The sequence below is a fragment of the Sphaerodactylus townsendi genome, linkage group LG06 (genome assembly GCF_021028975.2).
Source record: "Sphaerodactylus townsendi isolate TG3544 linkage group LG06, MPM_Stown_v2.3, whole genome shotgun sequence".
Taxonomy (NCBI): Eukaryota; Metazoa; Chordata; class Lepidosauria; order Squamata; family Sphaerodactylidae; genus Sphaerodactylus; species Sphaerodactylus townsendi.
The window spans coordinates 41,516,131-41,537,752 of record NC_059430.1 but is presented as its reverse complement, the minus strand read 5'-3'; the positions used below and the strand labels follow the sequence as shown (position 1 = coordinate 41,537,752).

General features: G+C 44.3%; 1 protein-coding gene across 1 annotated transcript in view; it reads right to left on the bottom strand.

Annotated features, from left to right (window-relative positions):
- MEI1 (meiotic double-stranded break formation protein 1) overlaps positions 1 to 21,622 on the bottom strand; it is a 51,325-nt gene that overhangs the window by 9,264 nt on the left and 20,439 nt on the right. Inside the window, exons 8-23 of the mRNA XM_048501539.1 lie at positions 20,271 to 20,385; positions 19,289 to 19,405; positions 18,434 to 18,533; positions 14,814 to 14,948; positions 14,278 to 14,392; positions 12,293 to 12,384; positions 12,035 to 12,176; positions 11,364 to 11,475; positions 10,958 to 11,018; positions 10,591 to 10,688; positions 10,035 to 10,209; positions 7,767 to 7,914; positions 6,830 to 7,114; positions 4,990 to 5,155; positions 3,725 to 3,829; positions 2,017 to 2,127 (exon numbers count right to left, since the gene is read on the bottom strand). Coding sequence (XP_048357496.1) covers positions 2,017 to 2,127; positions 3,725 to 3,829; positions 4,990 to 5,155; positions 6,830 to 7,114; positions 7,767 to 7,914; positions 10,035 to 10,209; positions 10,591 to 10,688; positions 10,958 to 11,018; positions 11,364 to 11,475; positions 12,035 to 12,176; positions 12,293 to 12,384; positions 14,278 to 14,392; positions 14,814 to 14,948; positions 18,434 to 18,533; positions 19,289 to 19,405; positions 20,271 to 20,385 — 2,077 coding nt within the window. The remainder of the gene's footprint in view (positions 1 to 2,016; positions 2,128 to 3,724; positions 3,830 to 4,989; positions 5,156 to 6,829; positions 7,115 to 7,766; positions 7,915 to 10,034; positions 10,210 to 10,590; positions 10,689 to 10,957; positions 11,019 to 11,363; positions 11,476 to 12,034; positions 12,177 to 12,292; positions 12,385 to 14,277; positions 14,393 to 14,813; positions 14,949 to 18,433; positions 18,534 to 19,288; positions 19,406 to 20,270; positions 20,386 to 21,622) is intronic.

Here is a 21,622-nt window from a genome sequence, read left to right as displayed (position 1 = left end):
AGGAAGGGTAAGTGAAGGGGCCGAACCAAAGGCGGCTTCGTGCATGAGGGTGCTGCTTTTCGCATCCCCTCCACTCACCTCTCCTTCCAGCGCTGCTCTGGAGGGCTGGAGGGACACGCCCACACTGCCCTCTAACCCCTGGAGGTCGGAGGGTAGCATGGCCATGTCCCTCCAGAGCAGCCGCCATCCCCCCTTGCCCCACAGAGCAGGCAGCATCCTGCTCCGTCAAGCAGACGGGGTTTCCCTGCCCGGTGCTGCTGCCTCCCGCAGTGCTGCCATTCCCCCTCTGCCCCCCCCCCCCGCAGTGGCCACCATCTCCCTGCAGTCCCTCTATCCCTCCGCAATCCCCTCTGCCCCTCCAGAGCAACTGCCATTCCCCCTCTGCCCCCCCCCCGCAGTGGCCACCATCTCCCCGCAGTCCCTCTATCCCTCCGCAATCCCCTCTGCCCCTCCAGAGCAACAGCCATTCCCCCTCTGCCCCCCCGCAGTGGCCACCATCTCCCCGCAGTCCCTCTATCCCTCCGCAATCCCCTCTGCCCCTCCAGAGCAACTGCCATTCCCCCCCCTGCCCGTGGCCACTCATCTCCCCTGCACTTCTATCCCTCCTCAAGAATCCCTCTGCCCTCCAGAGCAACTGCCATTCCCCTCTGCCCGCAGTGGCTTTCACCATCTCCTCAAGAGTCCCTATCCCTCCTCAAGAATCCCCTCTCTTGCCCCTCCAGAGCAACAGCCATTCTCCCTCCCCGCAGTGGCCACCATCTCCCCGCAGTCCCTCTATCCCTCCCAAGAATCCCCCTCTGCCCCTCCAGAGCAACCGCCATTCCCTCTCCGCCCCCCCCCGCAGTGGCCACCATCTCCCCGCAGTCCCTCTATCCCTCCGCAATCCCCTCTGCCCCTCCAGAGCAACAGCCATTCCCCCTCTGCCCCCCCCCCCGCAGTGGCCACCATCTCCCCGCAGTCCCTCTATCCCTCCGCAATCCCCTCTGCCCCTCCAGAGCAACCGCCATTCCCCCTCTGCCCCCCCGCAGTGGCCACCATCTCCCCGCAGTCCCTCTATCCCTCCTCAATCCCCTCTGCCCCTCCAGAGCAGCCGCCATTCCCCCTCTGCCATCCCCACAGCATCGGGCAGGACATGGCCACTAACCCCCCTCTGCCCCATGGAGCAGGCAGTTGCCTGCTCCGTCGGGCAGATGGGGTTTTCCTGCCCGGCGCCGCTGCCTCCTGCAGTGTGAGAAGCGGTGGCACTGGACAGGCCGCGGCTGCCATCCCCCTTTCATCCCACGGAGCAGGCGGCTGCCTGCTTTGTCAGGTGAAGTTGGCCCGCAGGGGTCGCAAGGAAGAGGCGAGACGCGGTGATATCATCCGGTGGAAAGAGCCAGCAGCAGGAAGCGCGGTCCTTGGACCCGGCAACTCTGCTGTGTGCTCGGCCCTGGCACCTTTTATTAGGGTTTACAATAGGGGCGGCAATGGGGGTGTACCGGGAGGCGGGAGAGCGGGAGAACATCACATAATACATGACATCATGGGGTTGCCTACGTGCGGGAGGAAACGCTTGCGTCTGGGTCTAATCCATACCTGGGGGCAAGCGCCCCTTTGTCCGGGACACCTGGTGACCGTGAGTCAGGTAGTTCATGACCTGTGACTCACGGGGGGGTCTGGGGGATGGGGGAGCGTGTGCGCCCAGAAGGACACAGATGGCACAGGCATTCCATGCGCTCTTTCTGAGGTTCTGCTGGGTTCGTGGCTCACCCCTACAGTCAGACAGAGGGGTTTCCCTGCCCGGCGCCTCCGCCTTTCAGCGCTGGAAGGAAAGGTGAGTGGAGGGGCCGAACTGGAGGCAGTTCCGTGCGGAGCCACCTCTCTGGCTCAGTAGATCTTTGGGGCTGTGGAAAACGGGTCCAAATGGCTCTTTGGGTGGTAAAGGTTGCCGACCCCTGGGCTAGGGGGATTCTTTTCAGAGTTATACCTAGTTGCACATGAAGCAAACAACAGAACCTATTTTAATTTTTTTTTTACCTCTTTGCTGACTAGAAGGTGTCGTCTGCTGAAGGTTCCAGTACAAGAAGTTCAAGGATGGCTGCAAAAGCTGCTGGTCTGTTGGGCTGCATTTCCCAGACAAATTGCTGACTGAATGACAAAGATACCCAATATAATTTTCACTCTTTTATACTGTAATATTCCAAGACCTTGGGAACAAACCAGTGATCTAGTTAAACCAGCTCAGGCCACCAATCAAACCCTGTTGTTTCCACACAGAGACAAGCAAATATATTTTCCCCCATCACTGCTGCAGGTGGCAATGCAACATAGCAGCAGCAGGACTCCCATTTGGCAGGTTTCCCAAAGGCTCCTGCCCTGGTCCCCTAGCAGCAGTCATTCCCCCCACCGCCCGCCATCCCCCATGCCAACAGGACTTTTTCATGCATTTTATTTCAAGCAAGCCTCTAGTCACCTTTCATTGTGGAGATATAAGGGGGGAAGTATATCTCTGCAACAAAGGTGACTAGAGGCTTTTTTGGAAACCCTAAACGCTCATGTCCTGTGAACATAATACAACAACGCCCATCAAACTTCAAGGGAATGGAATGCCTTCTCCTCCTCTGATGTGAGGTTAGGAAAGGCGGGCAGAGCCACTTCCTGTGCCATATGAAAATGTGACACAACTTTAAGCAAGAAACTTAAACAAGGGTGCAACACTACTCTAGTGTCAAAACTTTTAAACAATGAGGGGTGGACCTTAAGGGCAGCCAACCTGCTGATCCACCACGTGGAGGTGACCGTGACTAGGAAGGCTGCCTTCATGGTGAGCAAGGACAACAATAATCAAGCCAGAGCTGGAAGTTAGCCACTTTAAAGTTCATGGCTCCAGAGAAATAGGCCTTCTGACATGGAGCATCTACGAACCTGCTCTCCTTATCTGATTGAGTCAAATGATAGCATGACCTAGGTTTGCTTTGCAGTTCCTCAGTGACCACAGAGGATGGCATGAGTTTTTTCATGAATTTTTGACAAATTTTATGGGCTTTTGTGTTGTGGGTTTCCCCCAGACACAGCAAGCAAGTATTGTGTTCATTCAAATCCTTCATCTTCATGCCACAAGTGGCATACCTTTGGAGAGGGTTTTGGAGGTCATTTCTCCAAGAGAAAGGTAGAATTCTAGCTGAACAAGGAGCAACACTCACTGTTCCTTGTAAGAGCTGAGGGGGAAAACATCTTCTCTCTTTGGCAGCAAAGAAAAAAAAATGAGGGTGGAAAGGGCGCCCTCATCTGGTACATGTGAGGCCGGGCATGAAAAACTTGTGGTTTCTGAACCGAACAGGAGGGGCAACCCTCCCCAGCTATGGAGTTAAGAAAAATCTTCCAATCAGCAGGCCTGCACACAGTCCCAATGTAGTTCTGCACCTAAACACCAACATTGAACCAAGTACAAATAACCTGTGCACAAATTATCCCTGCACAGCCACCATAAAAACCACCTGCTTCAAAACAGAACACAAACCTCATAATGAATGTTGTCACAGTTGTATATTGCAATAAGACTTTCCTCCTCCTCTGGAGCCTTTTCAGGCCAGACTTCCTTTTCAGCCCCTGAACCAGGACATTCTCTCACATCACTGACTTCAGTAGAATTTAAAGGGTTTATGATCGACACTGTAGCTCTCTTATCTCCAAACTAAAGTTCCAGACTAGGCAATATCAGCAGATGATAAACTCAAAAACTCACCCAGATGAAGCAATCTGAAATCTGTGCTGTCCAGCTCTCTCTCTGCCACATATCTCAGCTGCACCAGAAACAGAAGGTTCAATAAAAGTGGCAGAGTCTCGTTTTCTAAAATAGAACATAAAATAAAGCTGTTCAGCGACCAAGACTGCAATTCTAGTAACATTATCCTCAAGTTATTCCATCCTTCATAAAGGAGATCGAATATAAAGGCACACTGTGACTTGGAAAAATGAGCCCCAGTCCCCAAATCTTGTTCATAAACTCAACAGCAGGAAAAGACCTGAGCCAGGAACTCTAGCGGGGAACATTATTTGTTAATTCATTTTGGACATTTCTATGCCATTTCTTCAGTGTTCTTCTCAAGGCAGTATACAATTAAAACCATGTCACAATATTAAAAATAAGCCATTGGATATAAACAATATCCATAACAGTATTAAAACTACCCATAAAAAGCTGGTACAATAAACGCCACAGCTGAAAGCCTGGATTTAAAAAAAATTTAAATTATTATTTATTAGATTTAGTAGACCGCCCTACCCCCAAAGGACTCAGGGAGGTTTACAAGCTAACCAAACACAATACATTACAACTAGAAAACAGTCAAATAATCCCAATTAAAATGTGTTTTAGCCTGGCACCTAAAAGAAAGTAAAGTAGGTGCTAGGCAAGCCTTGGGGGTGGGGTGGGGGACTGTGTTCCAGAAACAAGATGTCACCCCCAAAAACACTATATCTAGTCTAGGGGTGGCCAACCTATGGCACTCCAGATATTCATGGACTACAATTTCCATCAGCCCCTGTCAGCATGGCCAACTGGTCATGTTGGCAGGGGCAGAATGGGAATTGTAGTTCATGAACATCTGGAGTGCCATAGGTTGGCCATTCCTGAATCCGCCTCACCTCTGAAGGCGGGTGCCCAGAGAACACAGACTGAGAGGAAGTCTTAACTGGTGGGCTGGATTGTATAGAAGGAGACAATCGTTCAGATATCCTGGCCACAAGCCACTTAGGATGTTAAAAGTAAGAACTAGCACTTTGAATTGTGCCCAAAAACACATGGGTCCCCAGTGCAGATCTTTCAGCACATGGGTGTAAGAGATCTGTAACCAACCCCAACAGTGGCCCAGCCACCCTCATTTTGGATCAGCTGAAGTTTCTGGATCATTTTCAAAGGCTACACTACATTTCATGGTCAAATCATTTTGGAGTACAGCTATCCAAGTGTCTCTTCCTCTTTCATTTAAAGGTAGGTTTCCTATTCACCTGGTAAAATGCTACAACATTTTTCTACCAGAAGCTTCTGCAGAATCTGTAGGAATTGACTTCGAAGAAGATCACAGACACAGATATCCTCATTTCTTTTCAGGAAGGTCTCTAGTGTCACCAAGACTTTGTGAGCCACTTCCTTGGTACCCTGGCAAACTAAATCCTGAAAGGAAAAGTGGATCAGCACCATTTAAGCAGATGTTGCTGCTGTTCACTGCTATGGGATAAAGAATGATCTGGATACCAAAATGGAAACCAGATTCTATAACTTTTAGCGATGCTACAACCATCCACAAAAATAACAACAAAGGCATAATGCACATACTTAAATTAAGAAAAAAACTGTACTAAAACTGTGGCTTAAATTCACAATTGTCATATTCAAATACACTTGTTATCCAAACAAACAGGATATTGTATTGTCGAAGGCTTTCACTGCCAGAATCACTGGGGTGCTGTGTGGTTCCCGGGCTGTATGGCCGTGTTCTAGAAGCATTGTCTTCAAAGGGAACTGAGTTGTTCAAAAGGAACAAAGGTCAGACTACTTCTATTCTGTTGCCTCACCTATTGACCTTGCTATCTCCATTGTTACTCACATGCTACATACTTCATTGTATACTCACATACTTCATTGTTACTCACATACTATAACTTCACTTGCCAGGCCACTCCTATTCAGATGCCCTCACCTATTGACCTTTACTCACAGGTATATATACTCCACTTGCTTTCCTTTCCACTATCAGATCCTCTGAAGATGCCAGCCACAGATGCAGGCAAAACATCAGGAGAGAATGCTGCTAGAACACGGCCATGCAGCCCGGAAACCACACAGCACCCCAAACAGGATATTATTCAAATGTAAATATTTTAATCCTCTCTAATGTACAGAAAGCAAAACTGTTATATGATAAATATATAATTTTCAAAAAATAGGGAATAGTGTAATCTTAAACAGATGACAATAGGCTTACTCCGGTTAGGACTGCACTAACAGGCTACAATACTAATCCCATTTACTAGGAACAAAGTGCCATTAAACTCAGTGGAATTCACTTCTGAGTATACAGGTTTAAGATTGCCCTGCACTTAAACTATGTTCAGCTATAAATCAATACTCTTCAGGTGTCTATAACACTGTTATTTCCTATAAATCTGATATTTAAATAATGAGATACTGAAAATTCCAAACACACTATTTCTAGGAATACAAACCCTCCAGTAAAAATAATTTCCATGTGGTTCTTGCTACAAATCATCTTATAGTAGAAGAAAAATCTAGTCTAAATATTGGCCATTTCAACAAAAAGTAAACAATATATTTGACTTTTTAAACTAGAAAAAAATATACTTTACCTTCTCTATGTGTATTGTTATTATCCTATAGATGAACTTGTAGAAATTATTTTATTATTACTACCTTACTGTGTTTGTGTATGAAGTGCCATCAAAGTGGTAAAGCGCCATCAAACTTTACTAATTTCTGTTAAAGGCCATAAAATATTATTTAATCCTAAGAATTGTAATAAGAACATTCTTCTAGGACTTCAGCCCAGACAACAAAACTTTGTTCAGGACTGCACTTGAACATTTATATTTGAGCAGAGGCGTAGCTCCAAGGGTGAGGGGGTGCGATGCACCGGGTGCGAGCCCCTGTAGGGGCGTGGCGAGGGTGTTCTGGGGCTGTGGCGGGGTGTGTGGCATTCCTGGGCAGGATGGGGGCGGACGACACACCAGTGCACCGGGAGCTTTCCCCCCTTGCTAGGGCTCTGTATTTGAGGGGTTTTCTGAACAAAAAACACAAGGTGATCTTGTACTCATGAAAACAATCACATACTAGCAAGACCAGCAAAGCACTGGGGTTATCCTTCAGCATGCAAAGGAAACTGTTAAAGTAGTTTGAGTCATCAGAAAAGCCGGCATTGATTCGTGAGACGGCATCCTGAAATCCAGTCTGGTCGTGGTCTTCACAGGAAAACCAGAGCTGGAAGATATAGTGACCAAATCTTCCCATAAGCTCAGGATAGAACAAAAAAAAATTAAGCAGCTGAGGATGATGGACATACACCAGGGTGAAATCAGATGTAACATCTAGGACCCTCCTTATGGCAGAAAGTGAAACCTGGATTTGGAGGAAAGTCAGAAGAAGAATGATTAGCAGTGCAGTCAGCCATCAAGACAACCTCCCCAGAGGCAAGTTTATAGACATCATAACAATAGGATTAGAACATGATGGTAAGAATTATTATCATTATAATGCCAGTCATTTAAAGGTTCTATTCAGCTTTGTAAGAAGAAAAACGCATTGTCAATTGTTTAAGAAACAGGTAACAGCATTCTCATAAGAATTTAAAAAAATTAACATGCACAAAGCTTCAGTCAAACTAAAGAGAAAAATCAGAATGTTTCATGCAAACTGCACCTCCCAAACCAAATCTAAATAAGTAGTGTTTTCATCTCTTCCCAGGAAAAGCACTCGTTTTTAATTGTCTGAAAAGGCCCAATAATAACAAGCTTTCAGAAATGTGATAGATCAGTAGTTCTCAACCTGTGGGTCAGGACCCCTTTGGGGGTCGAATGACCCTTTCACAGGGGTCGCCTAAGACTCTCTGCATCAGTGTTCTCCGTCTGTAAAATGGATAAATGTTAGGGTTGGGGGTCACCACAACATGAGAAACTGTATTAAAGGGTTGCGGCATTAGGAAGGTTGAGAATCACTGTGATAGATCATATTTTAAAAGCTGCTCTAGGAAGCAGTGATTAACAGTGTTTACCAAATCTAGAGGTTCACTCTTGTCTTGACATACTCCTAGAAGATACAAAACAGCTCTGAAGACATAGGGAGGTGGACATTCTCCTTGATGCTGGAGTGACAGAAGGAAACTTCTTATGGCTGAGAATAGTTCTGCTTCTGGAACAAATCTAAGAATAAGAGTCTTACTTTATATCCCACCTTAGACTCAAGGCCACTAAAACAATGCAAATGAATAACACACAAACAGCAAAACAAAAATATCATACAAGATAAAAACAGCACAGCCCAATCTGCAAAACAACTCACCCTCCACAAAATGCCCTTTGAATTAAAATCATTTTACATGTCTTCATGAATGCAAAAAGTGAAAGCGCCCTCTGCACCATTTTGGTAAGCCACTCCAAAGGTCTGGTCCTGACACAGAAAAAGCCCGTGAGGTGACTTTTGCCAATCAGACAGCCTTGAGAGAGGGCACGACGAGAAGACTGTCTTGAGAGCGTAGCCAATCCATGGGAGTATACTGGGAGATTCAAATTGATAACTATTAAGGCCAGTGGTGGGATTCAGCAGGTTCACACCACTTCGGCAGAACCGGTTGTTAAAATGGAGCTTGTAAACAACCAGTTGTTAAATTATTTGAATCCCACCACCAGAACCGGTTGTTAAATTATTTGAATCCCACCACTGATTAGGGCCCCAGGCCATAAAAGGCTTGTAATGTAATAACCAGCTGTTTGAATAGGGCTAGAAGGAAACATGCAGTTGACAAAACTGTGGTGATATTACATTCCAATGGCCGATCTCAGACAGGAGTCTTGTTGCCACATCTGGCACCAACTGAAACTTCAGCCTGTTTATCCATCAACAAGTCCAAGAGCATGCCAAATATTTTAATTCAATCTGCTAAAAAAGGTTTTACACAACTGCGACTGATAAATCAATACCAACTAAAAACTCTGCTTTCCTACTCTTAGGGAAGTACCAACTGCAATGGATTGCCAAACTATATTCAACAATAGTCAGGGATCATCAAGTAAGGCCAAGAGTGTTTTTTCAGTCCCAAAACCAGATCTGAATCCAGAATCAAATGGGTCAAGCTTCATTCAAGAGTGCCTGCAGTTGCTTTGCCACAACCTGCTCAATCACCTGGTCAAAACAAGGAAAATTACTGGACAATGGTTTATAATAATATACATGTTACTATCAGCAAGCTAGGCAGACAGTCAGCTGAATCCATCAAAAATGGAGGTCCTGTAGCTGGGCCAGGGGAAAGCCAAATCTGGGACACCAACTGCCAACTTTGAATGGGGTGGAATTAACACCAACTCCAGTCATCAAGAGTCTGGGTGCAACTCTGGATGCCTCCCTTTCCATACATAGCCAAAGTGGTATTTTCCCATCAATGCCAGGTTAAGCAGCTGGTGCCTATCTGCCTCGCCCTGATCTAACCATAGTGATCCATGCAACAGTTATCTCTAGATTACTATAACTCCCTCTACATCGGGCTATCATTCTGCTTCAGAATGCAGCTGTGATGATCCTCACAGGGACACCACCAAGACTGTATATTCAATCAAGGCTTTACCAGCTGCATTGGTTCCCAGTTGAGTATCCAATCAGCCTCAAGGTTTTGGTATTAACCTATAAAGCCTTGGGCCATTGTACCTGCAGGACCACCTTCCTTGATACACCATCTGGAGGGCATTGCGCTCAACCAGTAACAACCAACTGGCCTTGGCCCTGGATACATCTGGCTGACCTGAACCAGAGAAAGAGCTTTTTATGCTCTGACCTCAGCTCAGTAGAATATTGTAGCAACTGAGACTCGGGCCTTGCAAGATCTGGCTCAATTCTGAAGGGCCTGCAACACCAAGATATTCTGCCAGGCCTACAGTTGAAACAGCGACATACTACTCCATACTCCTAATTTTTTATCTCCTCAGTTCTCTTTTCTTCATTTTATATTCCTATTCTTATATTCTTAGTTTTTGTTTTCGTCCTGTTCTACTACTCCCCCTTGTTGACTGGCCATCCTGTGTAGAACTTCAGCTGATGGGTTCCAATTGGAATTTTAAAATTGTTAAAATTGATATGTTTTAATCATATTATGCATATTGTTATTTTTAATTGATTGAGTCTTAAACTGTTAGCTAACCTGAGTCTAACAACAGCCAGAAAAGGGTGAAATATAAATCTAATAAAATAAAATAAATATACCAGAAGTGTTCCTACTCACACCTTCCCTGGTTTAGTGCTATGCTTTTTCTGCTCATAACACTTAACTCACCTATCTTCTTGACTAAAAGCGAAATAGAAGAGAAGCAGGAGGCTATACTGGTATGTCCGAAGAGTATCATCTAAACAGTAGGAATCTGGGGTCTCAGATAAAAGAGTGAGGCTTTCTGCTACCCCAAAGTTTAACTGTGGAAGATTCCTCTGCAGGAGTTCTGAGATTTCTTCCTCTAAAAAAGAAACCAATGAAAAAATAGGAAAAAAGAGAGAAAGAACATCAATACAAAAAAGGAAGTGTCTGGGTGGTAATTTTAAATGTTCACTTATTCCCCCCTCCCCATCAAAAAATACAAAATGAAAGCAAAACCATCCATGATCCCCTAACATTGTTCTTCTATCTTATTCCATAAAAAGAGAAGGGTGAAGAATAGACCCTCCCAGAAGAAAAGTACAAGAGGTTCAATTTTAAAAACAAATAGTTAAACACATCTTATCTAGCACACCAGTTCTGCAGATTTTCCCCATATTTTCTTTCATCTCTGGCACTCCTAGGCACATAACTGTATACTACAAGTCCTACAAAATTCAACAAATCACACTATCAAACTTGCCCTCTTGCAAAGAATTTGCCGTCGTCTTAGAGGATGAATGAAGACTTAGGCAGATGCTATGGAGGAAGCTGGAACAAGCTTGATTCAACACTGGGTTACTTGAAGGAGAAAAAAATATGCAAAAATTAGAACTTTGCAGCTTAATCTTGGTCATGGCATCCTAATTACTCTAGTAACATAGTATGCTGTTGGCTAAGACTGCCAAGCTGAAAGCAACAATTGTATCTCCTCATATTTTATTTGGATCCCCAGTGTATTATTAAAATCATAAACATCTCAAGTCATCTGAGTAGAGGTTAGCATAAGAGAATTAAACAGAAGTACTTGAAGAGGATGAAAACAAGATAATTTAAGTATTATTTATTACCTTTGCCCACTGCAGTATTTGGCCTTCAGCTCCAGATTCAGTTGTATGAAAGAAGAAGATGCTAGACAGAAGGAAAACTATGCTCGTATAAAATATTTTAATTAAGATACTTAATAATACAGCTTGAGAGAATTTGAATCGGTTATGCCTTCCAGAAAGAATCACAATTAACAATTTTCAAGGTCTACAGTAAATAGCTTTTCTAGACTTTGAAAAATGTGACTGATACAAAGACAGAAGCAACACTTCCTGCCTCAAACTTCCTATCATGTCTAAACTTTACACCCATGGGGTGTAAAAGGATGATGTGCAAAGCATATCTACTCTAAAAGATGCTCCATTTTGCTTAGATTTCTTAATAGGCTTCCTGTTTCATTAACATCCAGCAAGTTCTAATCCTCCTTACCCAGTTTAATGGAGAATCTTTTACCCATGTCTGGCACAACACTGAACAGGATGTTAAGGGTTGAGATGAAGACTTCCATGAGAGCTGGGCGGACTATCCTCTCAGAATATTTCTGCAAGAAGAAGAAACAGAGGCTTTCCTGGTACAGAATATGCCGCCCGCAGGAAGTGTGAAGGATCTTTTAATGGGTATACCTGAAAAACTAAGGACCCAAGACAAAAGGTGCAATTTATGTGATTCTGCTTGTTTCAAAGAAAAGGGAGGAAAAATCCAGATGCACAAACATTCTGACAATGGCTTAAATATAATATTTAGCTGTTCCTCGTCATTCCCCCAAAGGCCAGCTAATGTGTGGGTTCTGGCAGCAACAAGAAGAAGGAGCTAAACTTTGCCATAACCAAGATCTACAAATTATAGCTGGATCCAGCCAGGTTTGCCTTTTAGTCTCAGCCAATTCCTCTACATACTGCAGTCCCTGGCCTCACGTTGCTTTTGTTCACGAGGGTCCCATAATCTCCAGCACAGCAATTTTGGCTGGTCAGAGACAAGGTCCCCCTTTTTTCCCCCAGCAGAAAATTTGATAGGAGTCAACCCCACTTTATGTTAATTTCCCTTGCTTTCTTAAGCATCCATGACCACCTTTATGCTAAAGTTGGAGAGAAGTGTCCTACCATGACTATGGGGATGCAAAAGGAGTCAGACATCCTCAGAAGAAACTCTGAAAAGCTTTTCAAGGTATCCTTTTTCTCTGAGTTGGGAGCAGTGAAAGGATTCTCCTGAGCCAGAGGATCACTTTGACACTCCACAGCCAACCTAGTAAGAAATGCAGACAGAAGCTATATTACATTCTATTTTACTTATAGGACAGTGAATGCTTAACTGTATCAGTCTTTCAATGAACAGCAAAGCTTAATAAAAGACCTCCTCACCTACAAGCATTTCTGAAGCTTTCTATGGCGCTCTGCAAAAACTGTCCCTGCCGTGAAAGTGCTCTGTTCTGATGTTTGGTTGCTGCATGACCCTTCATGATCAGAAAAGAGAAAATGACTTGGTTAAGAATATCCTATTTCATGCCATCAGGACCCTAACCCTAATCATTCTGTTCACAAAAGATTAGTTTTTAAATCCATGCAGTCTTGAAGCAACATAGATTGGCCCAGCCATTTCTCCTTATTTGATATCCCTGAGTCAGCTTTCAGCAGTGACAGGACAGTTTCCAGTCTTCAAAACTGGGGAAATGGGAGTGAAAACCCACCTTTCTAGATAATAAAAATCCATATAACAAAATACAGTTTTGCAACTCCCAGATCTTTGAATTACATCTTACTGTGTGTAAATCTAACACAACTAGTAACTGCACTGCCCTATAAAACAGGAGTAGAGAATAATGCAGGATGCTCTCAAATATTAGCTTCTTCCAGTAGAATGTCACTATGAACTTCAATTTCCATAAAGAGATAAGTCTTTAGTTGTAGTAGACAGAACAGCACAAATGTCTGAAATGCCACTGCAGCATCCACATAAAATTGCACTTCGTGAAACTGCAGTAACCTTGCAGCAGGTATACTCCATCTTGAGCACTTATGTGATGCTGTAAAAAGGCTGCAGCCCTAGGAAATAAAGTCCCAGCAAACAGCATAGAAGAAACATAACATATGATTCTTATGATCTCAAGATGGACTGGAAAACTGAAAAAAGAGCCCGTGTGGTGTTGTGGTTAAAAGCGGTGGATTCTAATTGGAAGAACCAGATTTGATTCCCCCCTCCTCCACATGAACAGCAAACTCTAATCTGGTGAAGTAGATTTGTTTCCCTGCTCCTGCACATTAAGTCTGCTGGATGACCTTAGGCTAGTCATAGTTCTCCCAGAACGCTTTCAGTCTCACCTATTTCACAAGATGTCTGTTGTGGGAAGGGGAATGGAAGGAGTTGTAAGCCGCTTTGAGACTCCTTGTGGTAGAGAAAAGTGAAATATAAATCCAAGTCTTCTTCCTTCCCAAATTACTTCCCCCCTTAACTTTGTTCTGGTTGCCACTGGGTGACCTTAGACAATGTTTCAAGTAACTTGGAAGCAACAATATCTGTTCAGCTATACAAGAAGGTGAATGTATATTGTACTGTATATTGTACTGATATATGCTGTATTGTTCATTATGTATAAAGTTATTGCATCTATATATATAGCTGTTAAACACTGATCAGAATATGAGAAGGGGTGTTGAGCTATACAAGAAGGTGAATGACATATTTTGTTCAAAATCAGGAACTGTCAAAGGCAAAATGTGCTAGTCAGCAGTTTTACCCGCAGGCTGATTGGACGGTGGCTAGTATATAACCATCTAATAACACTATGTGTGGGTGGTGTGGTAAACAGTAGTGGGAGTGTTGATTACTGAAAGCTGGAGAGCGGAGAGAAACTGTACATCACTGTAAATATTTTTCTGCACCAAAAGATAAAGTATTTCTTTTTGGATGAAACCTGTGCTGTTTGTTTCCTTCTCCTGGGAAAACTGGTGGGCAGCTTCCAGTGCTTTTATTTCGCTGCGCTAACAATATCCACCTTATAAACACAAATACACATACTCTCTCCTTTGTAACTGATTTTGCAAAGAACCAGCACTGTTCAGATGTGCTTAGCAATGAATTTCTCCCTATATTTCCTTACTGATATATCCCTATGAGGACATATCAGTAAGGAAATATAGGGAGAAATTCATTGCTAAGCACATCTGAACAGTGCTGGTAGTGTCAGAGACAGACAGAAACACAGACAGAGATCTCCAATGCCTGAAATAGGACAACAGGTTTGCCAAGATGAGGAATTTCACAGAAGAGGCATAAACAGATCGCTAATCCCCGCTATTTATAGCTCACCATAAGCCTTCAAGCACAATCAAAAGAGAAACTGACTAACCATGAGCCCCCTGTTAGGTGGGAGCAGTGGGACATCACTGCATTGTTTCAGTACACTTTCAATCAGCTTTTGCAGTTCTCCATACTGCACTGGAGTAAAGCTCACATGATCCTTCCTGTGGTGAGAGGAGCAAAGAAAAGTCCAGAAATTAATTTGGAACAAACCTTGCTGGAGACATCAGGAAAAACATCACTGTGTACGCAAAGGTCATTCTAAACAGGATGACAGCAGTTGCATGTGATTAAGCAAAGAACTACTCCAATGACAAGAAAAGTGTGTGTGGAGGGGATCCACACAGCCCTCTTCTCCAAATGCTTTTCATTTAGTCACACATACACAGCCTGCTGACCCATCTATGTGACTGGTACAATTCCATGTTTACTACATGGAACTGAATACCTTACATCATTTTTGTCCCTAAAACATCTCCAAAGCACAAACTGTCAAGTGATTCAGAATTTTCACTCTGGAAAGTGAGAAGCACCAGCGTTATTGTGACAGCTAGAAGAACAAACCAGTATTTTTTCCTGACTTACCTCAGAAGGGCAGCTACAGCCTTCACAGCTTCAGTGGCTACTTCCAAAACAGGGCAGTTTACAGCTTCTATGAGAACACTAACAGCATCTTTAAAAACAGCTGCATTTGTAAACAAATGTATTTCTACTGGCTGTCTGAAATGAAGAAACATAGTTCTTAGGTGTGGTTTCCTCTAGAAAGGTTTCCCAATTTTTGTTACACAGTTTTTTATATTGCTTTGAATATTAGCACAGCAATATCAAAAATTAAAAATTTTCCAGTAACTTTGTGAAATGACAAGACACTGATAAGTGGAGCCTGGGCTGATAGCTTCAAGTTACACCAAGGATAGAAGATGGTTTCTCAATAACAAACCGTAATATGTTCTGTACGGACATCATGAGGCTTTCTTTACACAATGTATACTCATTGAGTAAAGAACCAGGTGGCCCATGTTACCCAGGTTGCGTTCTTCCACCTTCGCCAGGCACGGCGGCTGGCTCCCTATCTCTCCCAGTCCGACCTGGCCACTGTGATCCATGCGACGGTCACCTCGAGGAAGCTTGATTATTGTAACTTCGCTCTCGCAGCGGAGCGCTTCCTTAGAGACTGATCCGGAAGCTGGAAGCTGGTCCAGAATGCAGCGGCCGCGGCTACTAACAGGTGGTGGTGTCAGATCCATATCACCCCTGTGCTGTGCCGTCTGCGCAGCTTCCGGTGGAGTTCCGGATGCGTTTTGTCGGGTGTTGGTTTTAACAGCACAGGCCTTGCGGCGGCATGGGGCTATACCTGCGGGACCGCATCACCCCTTATGTCCCACATGGAGTGGCTAAATTTCGGCAACGAGCAGATCTACTGGTGACCCCTGGTCCTGCAATGTCTGACTGGCTGGCCTCAACCCGGGCCAGGGCAGCTGCGGCTCTGGCCCCCGCCTGGTGGAATGCCTTACCTCATGCGGGCCCTGCGGGACCTTAATGAGTTCCGCGGGGCCTGCAGGCCAGAGCTTTTCCACCCGGGCTTTGAGGGAGGCCCGGCCGTGGATCTACTGCCCCCTATACGACACTGGAACCAAATCAAAGAACTGAGACTGCCGTTCCATTCTGTTAAAGCTGGGCCTGTGCTTACTTATAAATTCCATCCCAGGCCCTACTTACTCCCTCCCCTTTTTTCTTCTTTTAATGGCACTTAGGCGGGGCGCCTGTCTTAATTAATTTATGAACTGGGACGTAACCTATAGTTCTGCCACTGCTGCTTAGTTCTTAGGTTTTAATGATTTTAGTATTTTATGTTGTTGATTGCTGTCTATGTAACAGCCATGTTGGAAGCCGCCTTGAGCCCTTCGGGGATAGGCGGCCTATAAGTTTAATAAAATAAATAAATAAAATAAATATATGAACCTGCCAATCTCACATGTCGACACCAATAGGGTGTCCAAGCTGAATGAATTCTTTGCATCTGTCTTCATCCAAGAGGAGGTGAGGAACATTCCTGCACCTGAACCAAGCTTCTTAGGAGGCGAATCTGAGGAACCAGCGAAGATAGTGGTAGACAAGGAAGAAGTTCTGGCAGCCATTGATAAACTAAATGGTTACCAAATCCTCCTGGCCCAGATTGCATTCACTCACAAGAAGCCCGGTAAAGAGCTCTGGCATGAAATTCGCTGATGCTGCTCTACTTTAATATGCAACTTATCCTTGAAATCAGGCCCCATCCCCTGAAGACTGGAAGCAAGATGGCCAATGTGCCGGATCTTTAAGAAAGGGGGGGGCACCCGGGAAATGAGCAGGCCAGTCAGTTCTTTGACATCTGTTCCTGGTAAATTAGTAGAATCCGGCTATTGTAAGTACATAAAATTATAAAACATGTAATAAAAGCAAAACCTGCTGAGAAAGAGCTTCAGCATGGCTTTCGCAGAGGCAAATCCTGGTTACATAACCGGCCAGAGTTCTTTCTGGAGGATGTAAATAGGCATGTGGATAAGGGGAAACCAGTGGTGATAGTCCACTTTGATTTCCAAAAGGCTTTTTGATAAAGTTCCTCACCAGGAGACTATTGAGAAAACAAAGCGAAATTTAGTAGTCATGAGGGGAAGTCCCTCCTATGGATTAAAAACTGGCTAGAGAAAACAGGTAAACAAAGAGCGGGTGTAAAATGGGAAATTCCTACAATGGAGAGATGTGGGGAGTGAAGTCCCCTAAGGATCTGCATTACTGGGACCAGTGCTCTTTAACCTATTCATAAAATGATCTGGAAGTAGGGGTGGGTAGCGTGCAGGCCAAGCTCTGCAGATGATACCAAATTATGCAGGGTGGTGAGAAACTACAAAGGATTGCGAGGAGGTCCAAGCGGATCTTGATAAATTAGGTGAGTGGGCTCAGAAAACGGCAAATGCAGTTCAATGTAGCAAAATGCAAAGTGATGCAATATAGGGGCAAAAAATCCAAAACTTCACATACATATCACAGGGGTCAGTGCCATCAGTCACAAGAGACCAGGAAAGCAAAGGGATTTGGGCGTCTTAGTGGATAGTTCCATGGGAACAAGCCAACCCAATGTACGGCAGCCGTGAAAAAGGCAAACTCTATGCTGGTGATAATCAGGAAAGGAATTGATAATAAAACTGCAAAGCATTGTCATGCCCTTATATATCACGCGTGGTGCTACCACACCTGGAGCAATGCTGAAACGACGTGGGTTCAGTTCTGGTCACCACATCCCCAAAAGGATACATAGGTGCGCGCAGTGCAGAGAAGGGCAACGAGGATGATTGAGGGACTGGAGCACCTTCCTAAGGAGGAGAGGTGCCGCAGCGCAATTTGGGGCTCTTTAGCCTGGAGAGGAGACGTCTGAGGGGGGATATGACAGGTCTATGCAAAATTATGCATGGGGTAGAAAATGCTGAGTTATGAGGCAGGAAATTTTTCGCTCTTCCTTCAATACTTCAGGAAACCAGGGGGCATTCATTGCCTGGGGGGAAGAATTAGGAACTAATAAAAAGGAAACACTTCTTCACGCTAACGCAGCATTGGCGCTTCATAAGCCGCCGCATGGAGGCGGTGATGGCTAATTACCCGGAGGGCTTTGCAAGCGGGCTTGGACAGACGAAGTGGAGGAGAAGTCAATTTACCGCGGCTGCCAAATCTTGATCCTCTTTGATCTGAGATTGCAAATGCCTTAACAGTCCAGGTGCTCGGGAGCAACAGCCGCAGAAGGCCATTGCTTTCACATCCTACATGTGAACTCCCAAAGGCACCTGGTGGGCCACTGCGAGTAGCAGAGAGCTGGACTAGATGGACTCTGGTCTGATCCAGCTGGCTTGTTCTTATGTTCTTATGTTCTTACTTTGGAAGCTGCATCATAAGCTATGTGATAAGGATTTCTGTGGGATCTAAATATTTAAAACATTGCATATGTTGCAATATGTCTTTAAACCAAACCAATACTCCAACATTTGCTGAACAATTCTGAAGTCAAATTGCAATAAATCCGTCTGCATATCCGTTGCTAAGACAAAACATAAAACAGAGAAGCCGTGGATAGCTCTTCCACTTGAAAGCTTTCCAGCAGACACTCTATTAGAACCATCTCTAAAATGTTTCAACTTATAGGAATGAAAGTAACCAAGCTGAAACTTCTTTACCGTTTCAGGATTTCAGTGAGAAGCAGAAGTCCTTGTTTGTGCAATTCCACATTATTAAGATGCAGGATTTCTTTCAGGCTTTTTAAAACAGGTTCGATACCTGGAATGAAGTTTGTTACTTTTTTCAAACATCCAGAGAGTAAGAGACAGACGGCTGATGAATAGTTCATAGGAAAGAAACGGCTGGAAAACATTGAGAAACGTATGGGCTATATATGCACCAGCGACAGTAGTCCCAATCATATCATTCCCTTGCAAGGTCCACCACTAAGAATTAGCAAAGATATTGCAACAAATAAGAGGTAAAGTGGTACGTTTGGCCTAACCCTCAAATTCAGTAATTTGAATGTGATCACCGAGGAAATCCAGGGTTGATATGCAGAGGCAACCAATGGCAAACCACCTCTGAATGTCTTAATAGCCCCACCTTGTCAACTGTGACTTGACAACAAAAAGAAAAAACTGTTAGTGTCAATGAAGTGCTGACTTTTAAAACAAACCAGTAGTTATTAGGGCACGGTTTTCAATCAACAGACAAGTATCCCGTGAAAAAATATTTAAGCTATGTAATTCACAAAAAGTGCTCTTCAGCCACCCTTCTAGATGTTAGTTTGCAGAAGCAGCATTAAATGCACTTGTATTAGGGGCCTGAACCAACTTATGGCAATGAAAATGGATTTAAATGAATTACTAACTTCCACTGACTCACAATGCACATTTGAAATTGGCCCAATGACCACAGTGTGGAGGTACTATTGTCTTTTTGAGAGCCCTAATATTCCAACATGCGAATGCATGAAAGTCAAATGACATCACAACAGCAATTTTGTCAGGCTACAGGGGGTGGTCATTTACCGTAGACAGTGTGGCACTTGGAAAAAAAGAGATGTTCCTCAGTCAGAAGGAGCAAGCAGCAATAAATTGACCAGATAAGAGTTTCACTTGTACAGAAGAGACACTCAAACAGGAACTCTGTAACAAAGCATAAGAATTCATTAATCCTTACAGCAGCTGCATACAACAAAAATGGATCTCAAAGAAAAAATAAAAAGGGTTAGCGGTTCATTTAAATTCTGTAACATTATTTGAAACTACCGAACTTCAGAGGGATGCCCAAAAAAGATTTGTAAATTCCAAGAGAAGAGCTTGTTGCATAATAAAACATACACGGTTTAAAAGGAGACAATGGGAGCCAGGAACTGATGTTGCAAATATAGAAATAAATATAAATAGGACTTCCTCAAAACTTTTCCAGCACAAAAACAAGTGGGACGCTGCACATTACTTATCAGTGGCCACTTTCTTAACGGGAAAGAAGTTGTGGTTCAGACAAGAATAATAAAAGCTGCAATAATGGATACCTTTAACATGTTCCTTTTTACTTTGAAATTCATCAGTTAAAAATACAGGTTTGAACTTATCTGTTAACTGCAGTGGACTTCTGTGTAGGCACACATTGGGTCCGCACTCACACAGGGCCAGTCACAGTAGATTAGCAAGCTTTAAACTTCATTAGTTGCTGTTGCCATACAGATAAAAAAGCACTCTCTCCCCACCCCCACGGACATGAGGGAGTTTTCCCACCCAAACAGCCACATGATGGGCGGGGAAAGAGTCCCATCCCCTCAGTTCTCCTAATGCCACCGCGGCTGAGACAACAGATATGCCCAAGCAAGGGAGCAAAGAAACAGTCAGAGTGGGGGAGGGGGAGGAGATGTGCCTGCACAGAAGTTTACTCAGTTACAGGTAAGTACAACCCTGTATTTCATCATCATGGTCATTCTGTGCAGTCCCACACTGGGAGATTAGCAAGCAGCCTGGTTAATTTTTGAGTTACCTGGAACATCTGCATAGATAAAGGCAGGGGCATATTTTGCTGGAGAATGCACCAACACGGCAGCAATACACTGTGCACTTGCTATCTGTAACAGTTCATCTCTTGATAACAACAGCTGTGAGGAATATCAGAAATGGGATTAAATTTATCATCATGACAGTAAATTACTGAAGTCAGTTTCACATGGAAAATGCTTTTATTGAACGTGAGACCTATTTAAAATTTAAAATAAAAAGAAACATCTTCATCACTCAACTGAATCAGATCAACAGACTAGCACCTTGTTTCCCACAATGATTGACCATTGAAAGACACACAGCAGTAGTACAAAAGCTTAAACCTCCCCTGCCTCTGCCCTGCAACAACTGACATTCAGAGGTATACTGCCTCCAAACATGGAGGTTCCATTGAACCATCATGGCTAATAGTCATTGACAGGTGTAGCCCCCATCTTCTTGGAAACAATGGGGGATGGGGGCACCCCCTTTGGAAGTCCATAACGTTGGACCCCCCTAAACCAGGGGTAGGGAACCTGCAGCTCGAGAGCCGCATGAGCTCTTCTGTTCCTTGCACTGGCGTTCCAACGGTAGCGGTTTCGAGCCCCATCTCTGTGTCCTCGTCAGCCTCTGGTGGCAGCAGGGTGGGCGCACCAACTGCCCGTGGTCAGCTGGGCTGCGCCGCAGGCTTCCCCTCTCGCCCGCCCCGTTGGAGCGGGGTGGGCGCTTTCCTGGCGGCCGGCGAGGCCGAGCCACTTGCTTCATCCTTGTCCGCCCTGCAGGCAGCAGGGCGAGCGCATACATGCGCTTCTCAGAATAAGTGGAGTAAAAGGTTAAAAAAACCTCAATATATATAATGTTATCTTTATTTTAAATGTCCAAAATTATTTGCGGCTCCAAGTGTTTTCTTTTCCTGAGGAAAACGGGTCCAAATGGCTCTTTGAGTGTTAAAGGTTCCCTACCCCTGCCCTAAACCAACCTCGGTGGTATCATCAGGAGAGTCTCCCAACAAATCCCTGAAATTTTGATGCTGCTAGCCTAAAAACTGCACCCCCTGCAGGCCAAAAACTGGAAAAACACTAAAAAACCAAAAACCCCACAAACGGGGAGGCGGAGTTTCAGACATGTAATGGGGGTTTGAATCCAAGAACCCCCCCCTTACCTACGTCCTTGGCTTCCACCAATTTATCTGGAACAGATGTTAGGCTAACTTATAAGCTCCCAATTCCCCCCTTTTAAAAAACAGTGTTATGGTTTCTACTTTTCAATTCTCTGATAGGAAGGCCAATTTTTATGATATTGTGTAATATGATTAGGATACCAACAGCTTCATGTCTGGACGTATGCTATGTGTAC